The following is an 18,707-nucleotide window of genomic DNA, read 5'->3' on the forward strand; positions in this document are numbered from 1 at the left end:
TTTAATTGAATGGCTAGTTAAAGGTATGTGTATACCAAATGGTGGGGAATCTTGAGGGCTAGCTTACAGTTTTACTTATCATTCATGAGATCAACATTTTTGTCCTGTAATTATACCTCATTCTCTTCGAAATAACATCTACTTACATGAATGTTTTATTTGAGAAGAAACTCAATGATCTATGATTCCATCTTAAGAAGATAAAAAAGCAAACACAATTTTGTCTCCCAATAGTTAGAAGGAGGAAAAGATAAGAGTGGTAATCAATATAATAGAAAATGGGCAGTGAAATAAAAATAGGGAATTGAGAAAAACTAAAATTTTTATCTTTAAAATAATACATAAAATCAATCATAACCTTAGATAAACTGATTAAAAATAACAGATCAAAACACAATTGCTAATATCAAGGGGAAAAAAGGAACTTCATTGCAGATGCTATCAATATAGAAGGATAATTAGTATTATGAATAATATTATTCCAATAAATTTGAAAAGTGAAATAAAATGGAAAAATCACTTGAACTATACAAATAAAAAACTTATAAAAGATGAAATATAAAATATGAATAGCCTCTACCTTCTTATAAAATTGAATTTTTAGTTAAAAATCTTCCCACAAGGAAAACCCCAGGCCCATATGGCCTAAATGGTAAATTCTGTCAAACATTTAAGTAATAAATAACAAAAACATACACAAACATTTGAATAAATAGAGCAATATGGAATATATGCAACATTTTTTCTTGAGCTGATTATAATAGCAAATACCAAAACCAGAAAAAGATGTTGTAAGAAAAAAATATAGATCAAGATATCTAATGTACTTCATCACAAAAATACTTAATAAAACACTAGAAAATAAAATATCACAGTATATGGCAGGAAAATAAATCATTACTCAGAAAAAAAATAAGATTATCTGCATATCAGCAAACAAGACATATTGGGTTAGCCAAAAAGTTCTTTCGGTTTTTTCCGTAAGATGGCTCTAGTAGCACTAGCTGTCTTTAACTTCATTTGAAACAATTTTGTTAGATTGTATGTGACAGCTGTCATATCAGCGTGCATTTAAAAAAAAAGATTTATCAAAATCGGTGAATTCTTAGGTAGCCAATTCAATATTGAATGTGGAAGGAAAAAAAGCAACATTTTCAGCATATTATGCTTTATTATTTCAAGAAAGGTAAAAATGCAACTGAAACACAAAAAAAAGATTTGTGCAGTGTATGGAGAAGGTGCTGCGACTGACAGAACATGTCAAAAGTGGTTTGCGAAGTTTCATGCTGCAGATTTCTCGCTGGACGATGCTCCATGGTCAGGTGGACCAGTCGAAGTTGTTAGCGATCAAATCGAGACATAATTGAGAACAATCAATGTTATATCACACAGGAGATAGCTGACATACTCAAAATATCCAAATCAAGTGTGGAAAATCATTTGCACCAGCTTGGTTATGTTAATCACTTTTATGTTTGGGTTCCACATAGTTAAGCGAAAAAAACCTTCTTGACAGTATTGCCGCATGCGATTCTCTACTGAAACATAATGAAAACGTTCCATTTTAAAAACAAATTGTGACGAGAGATGAAAAGTGGATACTGTACAATAATGTGGAACAGAAGAGATTGTGGGGCAAGCGAAATGAACCACCACCAACCACATCAAAGGCAGGTCTTCATCCAAAGAAGGTGAGGTTATGTATATGGTGGGATTGGAAGGGAGTTCTCTATTATGAGCTCCTTCCAGAAAACCAAATGATTAATTCCAATAAGTACTGCTCCCGATTAGACCAACTGAAAGCAGCACTCGACGAAAAGCGTCCAGAATTAGCCAACAGAATACGCATAATCTTCCATCAGGACAACACAAGACCGCATGTTTCTTTGATGACCAGGCAAAAATTGTTACAGCTTGGCTGGGAAGTTCTGATTCATCCGCCGAATTCACCAGACATTGCACCTTCAGGTTTCCATTTATTTCGGTCTTTACAAAATTGTCTTAATGGAAAAAATTTCAATTCCCTGGAAGACTGTAAAAGGCACCTGGAACAGTTCTTTGCTCAAAAAGATAAAAAGTTTTGGGAAGATGGAATTATGACGTTGCCTGAAAAATGGCAGAAGGTAGTGGAACAAAAGGGTGAATACGTTGTTCAATAAAGTTCTTGGTGAAAATGAAAAATGTGTCTTTTAATTTTACTTAAAAACTGAAGGCACTCTTTTTGGCCAACCCAATAGAAGAAAATTCCTTCAACATGAAAAGGGTCATCTACAAAAAAACCTTCAGCTAACATTATGTTTAATGTAAAAGAAAAAACAAAAAATCCTACATAAAATAAAATAACTTGGATTATTTTCTCCTAAATCTGGGTATAACAACAACAACAACAAAAACCCAAAAGAAGAAAGAATGTCGGTTCTCACCACTTTTATTCAAAATGATATTTTAAATCTTTGTTGAATAAGGAAAGAAAATTATAATTATTGAAAAGTAAAAATAAAGCTCTTTATTTGCCGACTAGATTCTGTATATAGAAAATCCTAAGGAATTCACAAGAAAAATATGAGAAAACAATAACTGAATGCAGTATTATTGCATAAATGAGTGTATATAAAAATATCAATTGTATCGTTATAGTCTAACGATGAACAAATATAAATGACTTTTTAAAAGTATAATTTGCAAGCCTTGTTCATGCAAGCGCAAGGATTGTCAATATGCTATTGATAGATAAGTCACAATCCCTGGATTGTGACCTTAATTACATCTAATGAAAGCCATTTCTAGTATTCATTATACTAGTCAACATGTCATATTTTTCACAATGATAACCTATTTCTGACATTCTACACTCTAACAGGAAAAGGATAATTTCTGTTCAAGATGCAGATGCTAGAAACTTTTGTCACAGCCATCTGGGGAGTATGAACTTTTTAATTAAAACTCTAGGGGACCGCTTTAGGACTTGTACATTCTTGAGAGATGCTAGCTTAGAGATTAATTTAGGTATATACATAACATTACAGACAAAGCATTTTAAAGTTAATCACAGTACTTCCCATAGTCAATATGAGGATTATTTATTTTACATTTCTTGTAGCTAATAACAATTTTACTAAGCATGAGTTGAGAAAAATCAACCATTCAGAGTGGAATGAGTTTTGTATTTAACCAAATCATTTTTCTGGAACTGTATTTTGCATAAATTCTATTTCTTCCTTTTTATTTTAATATGTTGACTTGTATTTATTAATTTATGACTGTTAAACCACCCTTCAGCTTCTGGAATAAAATCCAGTTTGTTAATATTTTGTTTTGAATATTCATTATCTATGCTCATGAGAAAGATTGGCCTATAAATCTATTTCTCGTAATAGCCTTGTTCTAATTGATTGTTAAAATTTGACTAAGTGAATAGAATGTCCTATTAAGTATCCCCTCTGAATTTGTTCTCTAGAAAGATTTATATGCAATTGGCAATAATTATTTCTTAAATGTTTGGAGGAATTCACCAACATAGTAAACAGGGCATAGAATTTCTTTGTGAGGCAGTTTTTGGAAACAAATTCCATTACTTTAATATATAAGATTTTACTTAGATTTTTTGTTTTTATTGTATAAAATTGAATGATATGTTTTTCAAGGAATGTGTTTATTTCACTAAGATTTGTAATTTATTAACATAGGTTCTTCACAATATAGTCTTATTTGTCATGCCTGTAGGGTTCTACCTATGTCCATTTTTCCCCTCACCAGTAAAGAGAGAGGTAAAGAGTGGATTATTTTTAACTCAATTTGTCAAAATCAATATATAATATGTCCTTGTTGCCTCTCTCCTCCCTCAGAAACCAAATCAATAATAGTAATTATTATGAGAAATAAATCAAATAACAAAGTCACATCAATAAAAACAATGGTAAAATAAAAACCAGTTGGTATGATTTTACCATAATTTCAGAAACGTGTAATGATTAAGGCAGAGTATAGACTAAAAAAGCAGAGAAAGCATAGCTACAGCCAAGAATGATTTAAAGTGCAGATCTAAAGAACAAGTGACATAAATTTTAAAGCCCCAGAGAGTCTCAGGCTTCAAAAGCAAGCAGTAAATGAACAAAATAAATCCTGAAGTTTTTATGAAGATGAAAAGGGCCAAGGATAACCAGGACCCACCCACGGGGGAGAAAAATATGACAGAAATTACTCTAATGGATATTGAGATTTATTTCAAAGCTATAATAATAATATGTGGTAATGGCAAATATTTCAGGAATATAAAGACTTAAGAAACTGCCTGAGGTAAATTAGTGAGTGGGTCCAATTATTCAGCATCTCCTTTCATTCATAAATTTTTCATCTTTCATTATCAGTGGAGTGCATTTCTTCTCCTTTGGATTATGAGTCCAATCCTGTGACATGTCCAATAACATGTCAGCAGAAGAGAAAATATAGCAGTTCTTAGCTTAGGCTTTCAGAGACCTTGCATATTTTCTCTTGGTCTATTGCTTTTCTGACATTTCCATAAGACAGATAGCCAACTAGTCTAAAGATGATGGAAGAAACATGTCTTCAGACACATTTATCAGACACATGGCTGATTCACTTTGCTGTACAGCAGAAACTAACACAACATTGTAAAGCAACTATACTCCAATAAAAATTAATTTAAAAAAAAGACACACAGAACAATCTATACTCACTGAACTGTCATATAAAGCAAAACATATCTAGTATCACAGAAGCAGAGCCACGTGAAGCAGGGCCACTTCGGGTGACCTCCGGTTCTTTGAAAATAAATAATAATTGTGACTTTTAAGCCATTGATTGCTGGATTTTTTTTTTCAAGAGCTATTCTGGCAATAGGAAACAGTTATATGGATAAACACACATATAGACATTTTATGACAAAACTGACATTGCAGAGCAACAAGGAGAGAATGGATTGTTTGCAGTAAATAGCATGAGACAATGGTATATTCATATGGGTAAAAATGAAGTAGTAACATGGATGTTGGTGACTGTAGGTCAGACATGCTGTATTTGGCGAAGTGTGGCTCAAATTCCCATGTTTTCTCATTTGAGGAACCCAGGCGGAAGGAACACTATTTGTGCTGTGCTCTTCTCTAGGTTGAATGCGTGAGATCAAAGAGGAAAGATTCAAACCTTGCACGGGCTTTTAAAGCTTCTTTCATGATGTAACTTACAACACATTCACTCATTTTTTTGGTCCCAAATAAATTGCATGGGACTTTTCCTACTTATAGAGAAGCATGACAAAGATGAAAAGACACCAAATAATGTTGAACAATAAAACAATTTATCAGAGACCCAAACCTCACACCAGCCACAAGAATGAGTTACAGGTGATCATAGGACAAAACATGAAGAACGACAAGCATTCCTGAATATAATGCAAAGGTCTTCTTGACCTAAAGGGTAGATAAATATAATCTTAAACAATTATAAAAACATTACAAAAGTTATATATTTAACTAAGTTAAAGTTCAAACTTGTTCTTTATGAAATGACATTAAAAGGGTAAAAAGTAAAGCCAAAATGCAAAAATATTTTCAAGATATTTAACTGACCAAGAGATTATGTTCATTATATAAAAGAAATTTTCAAATAAATTTAAAAAGATAAATAATTTAAAAGAATATTGGTAAAATGCCATACGAACGCACTTTAAAGAAGAAAAAAAATCCATAAACATATTAAAATGTGCCTAACTTCAATAATCACAATTATTCAAATTTAAACTACAAATTAAATATTCTACATCAAGTAAATGGGTAAAAACCATGAAGTCTGATAATACTGAACACTGGTGAAGAAGTGGATCACAACTTCAGAACTTACAAACATAACTTTTAGGGAGTCTAAATTGATACAACCACTTTGAAAAATTGAGAATTAAATAATTGCCTAATACTTCTGGTATAAACTCCATTCTAATGAGTACATATGTGCAGTCTAATAGTATACATGCCCCAAAATTGAAACATCCCAAATGTCCATCATAGTAGAGTACATTAAAGAAAAAATATAAAATATTTATACTATGAAATATTTAAGTGAATCAAAATTGATCAGACAATAGGTATATGCAACAGCATGAATTATTTGTAAAGACGTAGTGTTCATTAATAAAAGATACATGGAATACATAAAGCACGATTTCTTTTACATAAAGTTTACAAAGAGGGATTTTTTTTTTAAAGAGGGAATATTAATCTGTATTTTTTGAGAGACATAGATATTGAATATGAATAGAAAAGCAAGTACATCATTATAATAAAAGTCACCCTTTTGGCTATTGCCAATGGTGGGAGAAAAAAAAGGTCTGGGGTATGGACAATGTTCTATGAATTGCTGTACTTGGCAGTTCCATGGGTGTTTGTTTAAAAAGTATTTTTCAGTGTAGTTTAAATTTAAAATGGTGAAGTCAGAGAATTAGGCAGATGCTACATTTTGCAAAGATTTAGATTTTCATCATAAATGTAATAAAAAAATATTGCACAACTCTAAGCTGGAGAGTGAAATAAATTGATTTTAATCACAATGGATAATCTGGGATTCATGCCTTATATCAGGGTAAAAAATATGGGAAATATGAATATTTTGGCATTAACTGTTAAAAACCAGTTGAGTGACAATGATGGCTCAGAAAGCAGAGACATGGAGACATAGCTTTATTTTGGAGATAAAACAACATAATTTGAATAAACACATATTTATTTGAATTATATACAGGTCGACTTTAGTTCAAGTGGTTACTCCATCTCATTGGACTTCTGAATTATATCGAGTGAGAAAGCAGTTTGGTATTTATTAAACTCCTGACTGTCTCTTTCACATCTTTATTCCTAAGGCTATAGATAAGGGGGTTCAGCATGGGAATAAGAACAATGAAAAACACAGTGGCTACTTTGACCAGGAGCCAGATGCTTTTGGAGTTGGATACACAATAAAGGAATAGGACAGTTCCATGGAAAATGGTGGTGGCGGTCAGATGGGAGGCACAGGTGGAGAAGGCTTTTTGGAGTCCACCAGCAGAGGGCATCCTGATGACTGTGACAACTATGAAAACATAGGAGGAGAGAATAATCAGGAGGCTGCATGCCTCATTGAGTGTAGAAATGATGAAACATGTCATCTGACTGAAGTAGGGGTCAGAACAAGAAGCAGAGACGATGGCAGGATACTCACAGCCAAAGTGATGTATGAGGTTAGGACCACAGAAGGATAGCTCCAAAAGAGAATATGTGATTGTCAAGGAACATATTCTACCCCATGAGTAGGTGCCAGCTACCAGGAGGGTACAGAGCTTAGGAGACACAGCAACTGTGCAGAGCAGGGGGTTACAAACAGCCACAAACTGGTCACAGGCCATCACTGCTAACATGGACGTTTCTGTAATCACAAATGCACAGCCAAAGAAAAATTGTGCTATGCATCCTTTGAAAGAGATAGCTCTATCTTCCACAACCAAGATTTCTAGGAGTTTGGGTGTAAATACACTGGAAGAACAAATATCCAAAAAGGATAGATGGCTGAGGAAAAAGTACATGGGTGTGTGGAGTTTGGGATTGGTCCTTATGACCACAATTATGCCCAGGTTCCCCACCAGAGTGACTGTGTAAATGGTCAAAAACACCAGGAAGAGGGGTGCCTGGAGGTGTGGATATTCTGAGAAGCCCAGGAGGATGAACAGAGCTCTGATTTCCCTCATTCAGTACCATGGCTCTTGATTTTAAAAGTAAACAAATAATCAAAAAGAATTAAATTTGAGCAGCAGAAAGTGAGAAGTTGGAGTGAGAGGAAGTCAGGATAGCTCAACCTAAACTAGTGAAGGCAATGTGGTCATTGTGTACCCAGGAGTATTCTGAAGCTTCAGTTTGGAGTCTTAGTTGATAACTTAACTGAATTTGATTATGAGAAATTAGCTTTATCCTTCAGAACTTTAGTTTCCTCATCTGGAAAACAAGAAAAAAAATAGTACTTATCAATAGTCTTATTTTATATAAATGATTCCTAAATGCATGTGATACTTCAAACATTGAATAGCCCTATGATAAAATATAATTATATCAGAACAAAGGAGACATAGAAGGAAATCAGGAAAAAAAAAAACATTGATCGGATTATGGTAGTCATATGGTAATGGCAGAAGTGGCCTTGGAAAGATTAAACACTTTTAATACATATAGAAAAACATAATAGTTAAATTTCTTTGAGATAAAATGTATCATCATACATTCCCATTGGTCCTGGGAATAATGAAAGTAGAATTTAGCCTGTTGAATATAAACCATGAACTAAGTAAATATTGCTTTCATTCAGCTCACATAGATTTCTCCTGCCAAAAATCGGCTGGATTCCAATATCCCTCAGATCAGAATGAAAAGATGATCCTAGGTTGAATCAGCACACCAAAAGCCAGATTTTCCTGATGTATTTTTATTGACAGCTTCCTTGCTAGGATTAATAAACTGCATATACATTCTGTCTCAAAATTGAAATTTTTGTTTAAATGTTTCCAGTCCTTTAACCAGAAAGTTGATGACTCTTGCAAACTATAATTAATAAAGATAGCGGGGCTTCCCTGGTGGCGCAGTGGTTGAGAGTCTGCCTGCCAATGCAGGGGACATGGGTTTGAGCCCTGGTCTGGGAAGATCCCACATGCTGCGGAGCAATTGGGCCCGTGAGCCACAACTACTGAGCCTGCGCGTCTGGAGCCTGTGCTCCGCAACAAGAGAGGCCACGATGGTGAGAGGCCCGCACACCACGATGAAGAGTGGACCCCGCTTGCCGCAACTGGGGAGGGCCCTTGCACAGAAACGAAGACCCAACACAGCCAAAAATAAGTAAATAAATTTTAAAAAAAAATAAAAATAAAAAAAAAATAAAGATAGCAAGAAATGTTATTTTTGCAACTGTCAAGAAATTGTGGAAGGAGAATGGACATGTCCTTGAGGAATAGACAGACCTAAAAATTATGCTCCTTGATTGTGTTATTTGTTTTATATCTAACTGCCTAACCTTGGGGACAGAAACCCTGGAGAATCCTGACAGTTTATTGTCATGAGCTACAAACAAAACAATTAAAGGAAACTTTATCTTCTGCAACTTACATGGTTATACTCTAGTTGTCAGCCCTCAAAAAATAACAATTTCATCCATATCTGTAACGTAATATATATTTTACTTGTTTTTTGTCATTTATCCTTTTAGATAATTCTTCCAATGCCCTATGGGCTTAGTTTCTTGATCTCCTCCAATAATTTTATCTCTACTTGACTTATGGCCATGGTCATACTCTAGTTGTCAGCCCTCAAAACATAACAATTTCATCCATATCTGTAACCTAATATATATTTTACTTGTTTTTTGTCATTTATCATTTTATCATTGTTTGTTCCACAGTTAAAAATTCATGAAAACAAAAATGGATACTAGGCTGAAGTAGACACTCAACAACATTTATTGTATAAATGAATATATGAGTACGTGAATGACTAGATTCTTGACATATAATATACATATTGGGGTAAAAGAATTTATTCTTGCCTATTAAATTAGCACCACACTGTATACTCACGATGCACTGAGCCACATCTTGAGTCCTGTGAAACAAGGAGCAATAATGAAACCCCATGGGACCTAAGCTTCTTGAATTAGCATACAATAAGAATACTTATGGGGGAAAAGAGTGCATTGAATTCTTTTTTTAAAATATCCTGTATTCCTCCAAAATGCCTCAACTGTCTTTTTCTGTCATTATAATTCGTTCTTCTCAAAGCCACTTCTAACCTCTTACTGAAACCTAAAACAGCAACAGGTAAAGGAAAGTTCATTCCACATAGAATTCTGTAAAAATTCTGTGTCTTGTTAGGAGCTGAAATTAAACACTCTGTTGTTTTTAGTCAGTTATTGTGACTTTATCCTCCAAGACTGTATGGAGCACTTAAAGGTTTCCTGCACATATATAACTATATTATTCACATAACCCTGCTCTTTTTCTTCTTCAATTGTTCCTTTAGATTCCTTTGATTTGATACATGTGATTAATTCCCTCATCACATTTATGATTTCCTGAGAGTATTTTTCAATTTAACATAAAACTCATTGAGTTCATATTCTATAACTGAAGATACTTTTTTCCAAAATCAGTATCTGTTCCCTATGGCTATGGTAACAAAGTCTGAGAAGCCCAGGGTTGAAAGGGAAATCATCACCAAAGATAAATACAATATCTGATATATATTTGCTCCTTCTTACCCACACATCTTCTCCACACCTGTAACTTTTCACATCACCTCCCGCACTCTGTGTTTATCAACAGGCTTGGGTCCAGCATTCACAGTCACCCATTTGGCCCCAGGAAGTGCCAGCCATGTTCAGCTGTGACACAGGTGTTGTTACACTGTTTCCCTCCTTTCCAGTTCCTCTATCCTGGAATAATTTTCCCATTGAAGACCCATTGTATATTCAGAACTGTCACAGGCATTTAGAAACTATAAAATTATAAAATGTGAGTCTCATCCTCATTTGTTTTTCCTTAGAGAATTATTCCAGGAAATAATGCACACAAGCACAAATGATACATGACAACTTATAATTATTGTTTGTTATTAAAATTTGTGTGTATAAAGAGAATGAGAATATTGTGATCCAGAAAAACTGAATATATTTCCTAGTGATGTAGCCTGGCGAATAATAATAAATGTGCTGAAAAATAAGGAATCAAATACTTTTAGTTAGCTAAACTAAATAGGTAACATGACAGATTTACACATGTGTTTGCCTCATGCTAAGATCATTGGAACATATTATTTTCCTTTTAAAGTGAAATAAGGATTGAATCAACTCACCTGAGTGCAGAAGAATTTGACTTATTCATTTAGTGAAGTTTCTTTGCTAAGATTAATGGATTCCAGGAAAATTCCTGCTGAGAATTCAACTTTTTTTTTATATAGTAATAAGCCTGAAATAATAGTAACAGGAATCTAGAATGTATTGCAATGAATATTTCAGGAAAATGGCTTTTTCTTCTAATCTATTAAAAATAAATTCAGAGATGACAAAGAGAAAAGGAGACCAAAAATCTGAACCCTAACACCAAACTGTCCCATATATATGCCACCAAAACCCTAGGGAGGTTAACCCTAGAGAATATTGTTGAACTATTGCCTTGGAGACCACAAATGGGGCAATTAAATGAAGTAATGCCCATGTGATATTTTGGTTGTATATGATTTTTTATAAAGTTTAAGGAATAATTTCATCATGAACTCTAGCCCATTGATCTTTTAAAAATGTTGCACCAGACAATATATTTTTTCTTTAAATACTTATAAAATACAGAAATGTACAAAAGTAAAACCACCTTGTCAACTACCAATTGGCACTTGTCATCTGCCTCTACAAGGATTAAATCATGTGCTGCTGCAGTTGCTGATTTTCAACACCCCCTGAAAGGAGTTCGGGATGGAGAGCAGAGATGAGGCCCTCTGTGCTCTGGCAAAAACTGGCAGAACAGGTCTTCAGATAGTTAGATATTTTCAGGAACCGATTTTATGAGCCCTATTCTTGTATCTCCTTGTATGTAGAAAAACACTAGAATCCTTCATGGTGACGTCTGCTCCTCGTGACTAGCAGTAACCTTCATGAAACTAGCAGAAACCTGCTGTAAAAACATGTGCTGGATTGCATGTACTCCTCCTTCACCAAAATGACATATATACTGACCTTCCCCCCTACCTCTTCGGAGCAGTTTCTCAGAGCTATCTGAGATGCTGTCTTCCAGGCTATAGTCTTCATTTTGCCCCAGATAAAACTTAACTCACAACTCTCATGTTGTGCATATTTTTTAAGTTGACAAGCTATTGGGCAACAATCCAAAGATTCTTAATCTTTGTTGAATTTCTGGTTTCCCCTCTCTATGTGAATATATATCTATGAATGTGTATTTGGATGTAAAACTTATACAATATGAATCATATTATAGTTATAGTGTTTATTACCCTTTCTTTAATTTAACATTGTATTGTGAGCTTCATTTTCCATGAAAACCATTGGTTTTCTTAAGATAATACACTTGCATTACTAATCCAAATACGAGCACAATTCTATTTAATTCTTACATTTATTATTGAAATTGAAAAATAACCCTGGTACTCTATTTTTCAGTTTATAGTCTAGGTTTATGGGAAGTATATTTATTACATAAGAAGCTGCCATATCTTAACATATAAACATCTCAACTCCAGTGACTTAATTTAATAGAACAGGTATCAGCAAACTTTTTCTGGAAAAAGCTGTACAGTTAATAGTTTAGCTTTTGTGGGCCATATAGTCTCAGTTTCAACTATTCACTTCTGCATCTTGTAGCATGGATGCAGCCATGGGCAATACGTAAATCAATAGGCATGGCTCTGTTCCAATAAAGTTTTATTTATAAAAGACAGTAGGCCACATTTGGTTTGCAGGTCACAGTTTGTCAACCCATGCAATAGAATGTATTTCTTGATTGTTCAAGGTCCAAAATTATCTCTAGAGCAGTAGGCAGGTGTCCTCTGAATGGTGGTGCAGGGACCTAGTCTTTTTCCAAATTGTGGTTTATAATAATGTGATTATTCTCATGTAATTATAATGTAGTGAGAGAAACAATAATTTGCTTTAAGCAATACTGCACTTTTCTGCATTGTCACTGTGCATAATATTTTTTGTTTTGTTTATTTATTTTTCTTTAAGCTTTTGTTAAGTGCATTAAGAGTGCTCTTCACATGTTGAGATACTTGAATAACATCCAAGATATTTCCTGGTTAACAAAATCACAATAGGATTCTGAACTTTGAGTTGAACTATAATGTTAAGTTAGAATTGAAGGGATAAGAAAGAAAACCAAAAGACATTTTAAGCAGAGAAGACATTCTGAGCCAAGGCAGGAATTTGAATGTTCAAGTTTTTATCAATTAGAAGTAGAGTTTATGCAGGTACCGGTACAACATAAGATCGGAGGACAAGAGGATCCAAACTGTGTAAAGAATGCAGTTAGGGTTAGTGCTGGTTGTTGAACCTTGTAATAGAGCTCCATGCCAACAGGACAAGTATGTAATAATAAAGAGGTTATGGTTGTAAAAAGTTGTAGACATTGGGAATGAAATATTATAATCATGGCATTCAATTAGGTTCCATTAGTAGCTGATGTAAACAGAAAGAAGTAACTTCCATTTTCATTTTAGTTCAGAAGCGAGCATTATGTTCTTGACAGCATCTCACTGCAGGTAAATCAGTGGTTCCCAGTAACTATTAATAATTGTAGGGGCTTCCCTGGTGGCGCAGTGGTTGAGAATCTGCCTGCCAATGCAGGGGACACGGGTTCGAGCCCTGGTCTGGGAAGATCCCACATGCCGCGGAGCAACTAGGCCCGTGAGCCACAATTACTGAGCCTGCGCGTCTGGAGCCTGTGCTCTGCAACAAGAGAGGCCGCGATAATGAGAGGCCCGCGCACCGCGATGAAGAGTGGCCCCCGCTTGCCGCAACTAGAGAAAGCCCTCGCACAGAAACGAAGACCCAACACAGCCAGAAATAAATAAATAAAAGTAAAAAATAATAATAATAATAATTGTATAGGCGCCTGCAATGTGAAGTAATTAACAGTGAGATGTATATATGGGAACTAGAGCATCTAATAAACCAATCAAGGGCCTGAAGATTTCTGGAATACAGAAAAAAAACAAAAGGAGACTCTTACCAGTGTTTTCAAATATCCAAAGGCTAAAATGTGAAAGAAACAGTGGCCTCTTTTCTGTGTCTTCAAGAGAGAAACTTAACTTTAAATGAATTAATTTACAAACCACAGGAAAACCAGTTTCAGAACAACAACAACCAAAAAGGACTTTCTCTCCAGAGTGTCCAGAAACAGAATAGTATGAATGACTCAGAATCTCTGGGTTGTTCAGTTTCACTAAAAGGATATAAGAAGGGGCTATAGAGATATCAACTTTAATGTAAATAAAGGGAAGGGGGTGGCTCTTCAGGAAGAATGCAGACAAAAAATAAAACTTCACAATGTCTCTCTGCATTTCCCATATTCTGAGTCTAGTCCTTACATTGGTCTAAAGCTTTCACTAAGATCACTTTATGTTTGGTGTTCTCAAAATACTCTATTGTTTTTAAATTATATGTACAATTCTCAAAACCCATAATTTATTCATATCTAACATGTTGGTTTAACTGCCCATCTAATAAAATACCTATTACAGTAATTAAATAATATACTCTAACCATCTTAACAAATGATTCAGTTCAATGCAAGCTTTATGAATCCTTGCCTATAATTGAGGAGACCATTCCTGTAAGCGTATGTAAGTACAGCATACTTTAAAAAAATAAGAAATTCAATTCAAAATAGCCTCCCAAATCCAGCATTATGCATAAATACATAGTTATAGATAGATAACGGGTATTTAGATATAGATACTTCTGAGAATGGAAAGTATGAAGTGTAGCCCATCATTAGGGCTCTGGTTTCTAGGATAACTCAGTGTGATTACAGGCAATTTTCTTTATCTTTCTTTGATTTAATCTGGGTCTCCAGTCTGACACATATTTCAGAAAAGATTAAAGAGTTAAGGTAAATATGATAATGAATCTCTTAAATCTCAGTCCAGTATTATTTCCTATTACACAACAAGCAATTTCTTTTTTTTTTCCTTAGGTTTATCCTAGCTTGACATAATGAGAAAGAAATGTTGGTTTTCCCCCAACATTCCCAATTTGACTCTCTATTGTCTATTTTTGATCTCATTCTCAGCAAAAGTACATAGTAATTGGTAGAATTTTTTTCACAGGGTCTAGTAGTATAAAATCCCTCTGCAAATTAGTAGCAGAGTATGAACTTGTCTTTCCCTTACAAGTGATAAAATAGAATATCCACTAGATGGCAGGGTGATACCGTAATTTAAATCAAGGCACGAATAATGTACATTAATTGCTTTAGAGAGAATAACAGAAACAAACAGAAAACAAGATATTCATGGTTTCAATACAACCTTGAAAATTTTTTATTCTGTGAAGGAAAAACGTTACCTGTCAAATCAACAAACAAAGGATGCTGAGGCCATCAAGCTATCAGCTACTACCCCCGCACCCCTACCTCCCACCCCGACAGGTGAGCCCTGAAGGAGCTCAGGCTGGAGACAAACGTTGCACCCTGAGGGGACTCAGGATGGAAAAGTACAGGATACTGGCCCCAGTTAAGGCGCATGTCAAAGGAATGATTTCAAGGGGCCCAGACTCTTGCGTCTTCCCATACACAGAAAAGTGCTAAATTTGTTAACTTGAGCTATCTGGTTTTCTTTAATTAATGGTAATCTGATGCTCCAACTACCTGGTTTTTGTTGCAAAATGCACATATATCCTGGCTTCTCCCTGCCTCTTCAGAGCAGTCTCTTAGAACCAGCTGACAGGCTGTCTTCCAGGTTGAAGTCCATGGGATAAAAAATAATTCTCAACTTTTAGGTTGCGCGATTTTTTTTTTTTTTTTAGTTGACAATTTCATCTCTCGGGAATAAGGAAACACATGCTCAAAGATGGGAAATTACTCGACCACATTCAAGCATCAACTCACCTTTGATTTTTATCTTTGTTTTTCCAATTTTCAATTCTGAACTAGGAGTGATATGTTGGCTTTCGGCCACTTACACAATCACACAGTTCGGGTAATAAATAGTATTAGCAGTTCATTTCAATCCATTTTATAATAAGTAAAAACACAAATAAAAAGGTGATTAATAACATGTACAGATATTAGTATAAATATTAAAATCCTTACAGAAATGCAAACCTTCCTAAAAGAGCAAACAAAACAAACAAAATGGTGAAAAGATATTTATCTATTAATACACACACGCATATATCCATACACATATGTATGAATGTATATGATGTAAAATATCATGTATATGACATAAAATATTACAGAACTGAACCAGAACATATTGATTAATTAATAGATTTAATGACAAAGTTAAACCCAACACTATCTTATATACATGAGAAACTCATAAACAAAGAGATTCAGTAAAATTAAAACTAAAGAATGAGTTAGCAATTCCTAAATTAATTTCATTTTCGTGAACAGAAACTATTCTGAATGATTTGAGTCCTTTGAATTTGCTGTGGCTTGCTTTATGATCCAGCAAATAATCAAATGTGATATATTTCTAATGTGCAGTGAAAAACACATGTATGCTACGTTTGTTGGTAGGCATATTCTATCAACATTAATTAGGTTGAATATGTTAATTATGTCATTTAAAACTTCTACAACCTTAGACATTGTATTGCTTGTTTACTCATCAATTGAAAACATAGGTTACATACAGTCTCCTCCTATGATACAGGACTTGTCTATTTCTTTTGTATCTCTGGAATTTTTCTTTACGTATTCTGAAGATCCAAATGTGCATTGACATTTGAATTGTAACCTCTTCTTAGAAGGTGAACATGTATGTCATTATGAAATTATCTTCAGTAATTTTATTTTATTTTAAACCTACAATGTCTCATATTGTTATAGATGCATGAGCTTTCATTAGAAAGACTTTGCTTTGTAATATATTTTTATTTTTACAATGTATAAAGTAGATGAACACATGCTTAACTTACTACTGAGAAACTTTACTCAGGTCTATACCACACAGAAACATTTATTTATGTTCACCAAAATATAACAGGAGTCTTCAAAATGCCGCTATTCATAATTTTTACTGAAAAGTAAAAAAAAAACAAAAACAAAAAGAAACTTAGAAAACCATCAACATTTTATGTATAAAATTTGGGGTATATTGATACAGTGAAACTATACAGCAAAGAAATTTGCAAGCAACAAGGTGAATAAATGTTATACCTATAATGATGATCAAAAGAAGCCAGATACCAAAAAAAATGTTATGTATAGTTTTATTTATATAAAGTTACAAACAGGTAAAACATTAGTATTACAAGTTTAAATAGTGTCAACAAAAAATTAATCAGTGGATCTAAGAATTGGAAAGTTTTATGTGAGCCAAATTTGAGGATTATAACCCAGGAAGAGCATCTCAGAAAGCTCTGAGAACCATTCCACCAGTTAGAAATCAAGGCACAGTTATGTAAGTTTTTTGAGACAGATTGCTGTACATCAAATGACGTATTATTGACAGTTTACGTAATCTAGATCTAAGCTTCATCATGGTGGGTCATGTGACCCCTTACAAGATCAAGAAAGAATGTTGTCTTTTAAGGAGTTGTTTTGCTGATGCTGGGAGAATGTTTCTCTTTATGGTTGAGCATGTATTCCTGCTGATGGGGAGGTTTAGTCGATGCATAATGTAGATACACAATGCACAGTGGGGAAGAGAGGAGGCCGGAAGCCAAAGCCAGAGGAGGATTTTCTTATGTTTAAATTTTTCTTGTCTTGCCATAAGCTATGAATTTCATTTCATAATAGTAATCTCTTGGTCTCCAAGCTCATTAAAAGGTGTGCTTACTTTGTGAAAACTTGTGGTGCTGTTCATGCACTTTCCTGTATGCATATTAAAACATATATATATATGTTTGCATATTTAAACATATATACATATATATAAAGATACATATATACCTTTATCATATATATGTGATAAAGATATTAGACAAAGGTAAATAAAAAGAAATAAGATGCCAAAATCATGACATGTTATAAAGGAGAATGCAGACCATAGAGCTTTAAATGTATTAAAAGAAACAAATACTATATTACAAAAAACAGGAATCCATAATGAAGTTATAACAGTTATTAATATGCATATATCCAACGACAAAGCAACAATATCTATAAACCATAGGAGAAACTATAGGAGATGAGAGGAGAAAAAACAAACACTCTCAATTCAAAGTAAAAAGCAACAACAACAAACATTTAGTAATTAAAGCTGTAATCCCAAATAACACAATCGTATGTATAGCCCAGAACTCTACTAGCAAGGAATAGAATTTTTTTCAATTGTTCCTAAGCAGTTTTAAAAACTGACTATATTTTAGGGCTTCCCTGGTGGCGCAGTGGTTAAGAATCCGCCTGCCAATGCAGGGGACATGGGTTCAAGCCCTGGTCCGGGAAGATCCCACATGCCGCGGAGCAACTGAGCCCGTGTGCCACAGCTACTGACACAGCTACTGAGCCTGCGCTCAAGAGCCCGTGCTCCGCAACGGGAGAAGCCACCCCAATGAGAAGCCCATGCACCGCAGCCCCCGCTCACCGCAACTTAGAGAAAGCCCGCGTGCAGCAATGAGGACCCAACGCAGCCAAAAATAAATAAATAGATAAATTTATTTTTTTTAAAAATTGACTATATTTTAACCCATGAGTAAAACACAACAAATTTATCAATAATTAACATAATAGAAATGTGAATATCATTTATTGGTCACTAATAAATATAAGTATAAATAAGGCAGTCCATTTAAAAATGTAAAAGCATGCCATTAAAATATTATGAAGGAATAATATAGACCACAATAGCAAAATTACTATATGAGATATACTCTAGGTGATTGTCAAAATAAATTATATGGTATTGCATATTGATATCAATAAAATGAAAATAGATAAAACATTCCACTTGAAAGGTCTAGAAAAAGGCCTTTATATAGTGATAGCACCTAAAATTTAATCTTCCCAC

General features: G+C 34.1%; 1 protein-coding gene across 1 annotated transcript; it reads right to left on the minus strand.

Moving 5' to 3' along the window:
* Positions 1–6,796: 6,796 nt before the first annotated feature.
* LOC103018944 (olfactory receptor 1165-like) lies at positions 6,797–7,729 on the minus strand. Its single transcript, XM_007181262.2, has one exon. It carries the CDS (start codon positions 7,727–7,729, stop codon positions 6,797–6,799), a length of 933 nt encoding a protein of 310 aa, XP_007181324.2.
* Positions 7,730–18,707: the final 10,978 nt, after the last annotated feature.

Source organism: Balaenoptera acutorostrata, chromosome 9 (genome assembly GCF_949987535.1).
Source record: "Balaenoptera acutorostrata chromosome 9, mBalAcu1.1, whole genome shotgun sequence".
NCBI lineage: Eukaryota > Metazoa > Chordata > Mammalia > Artiodactyla > Balaenopteridae > Balaenoptera > Balaenoptera acutorostrata.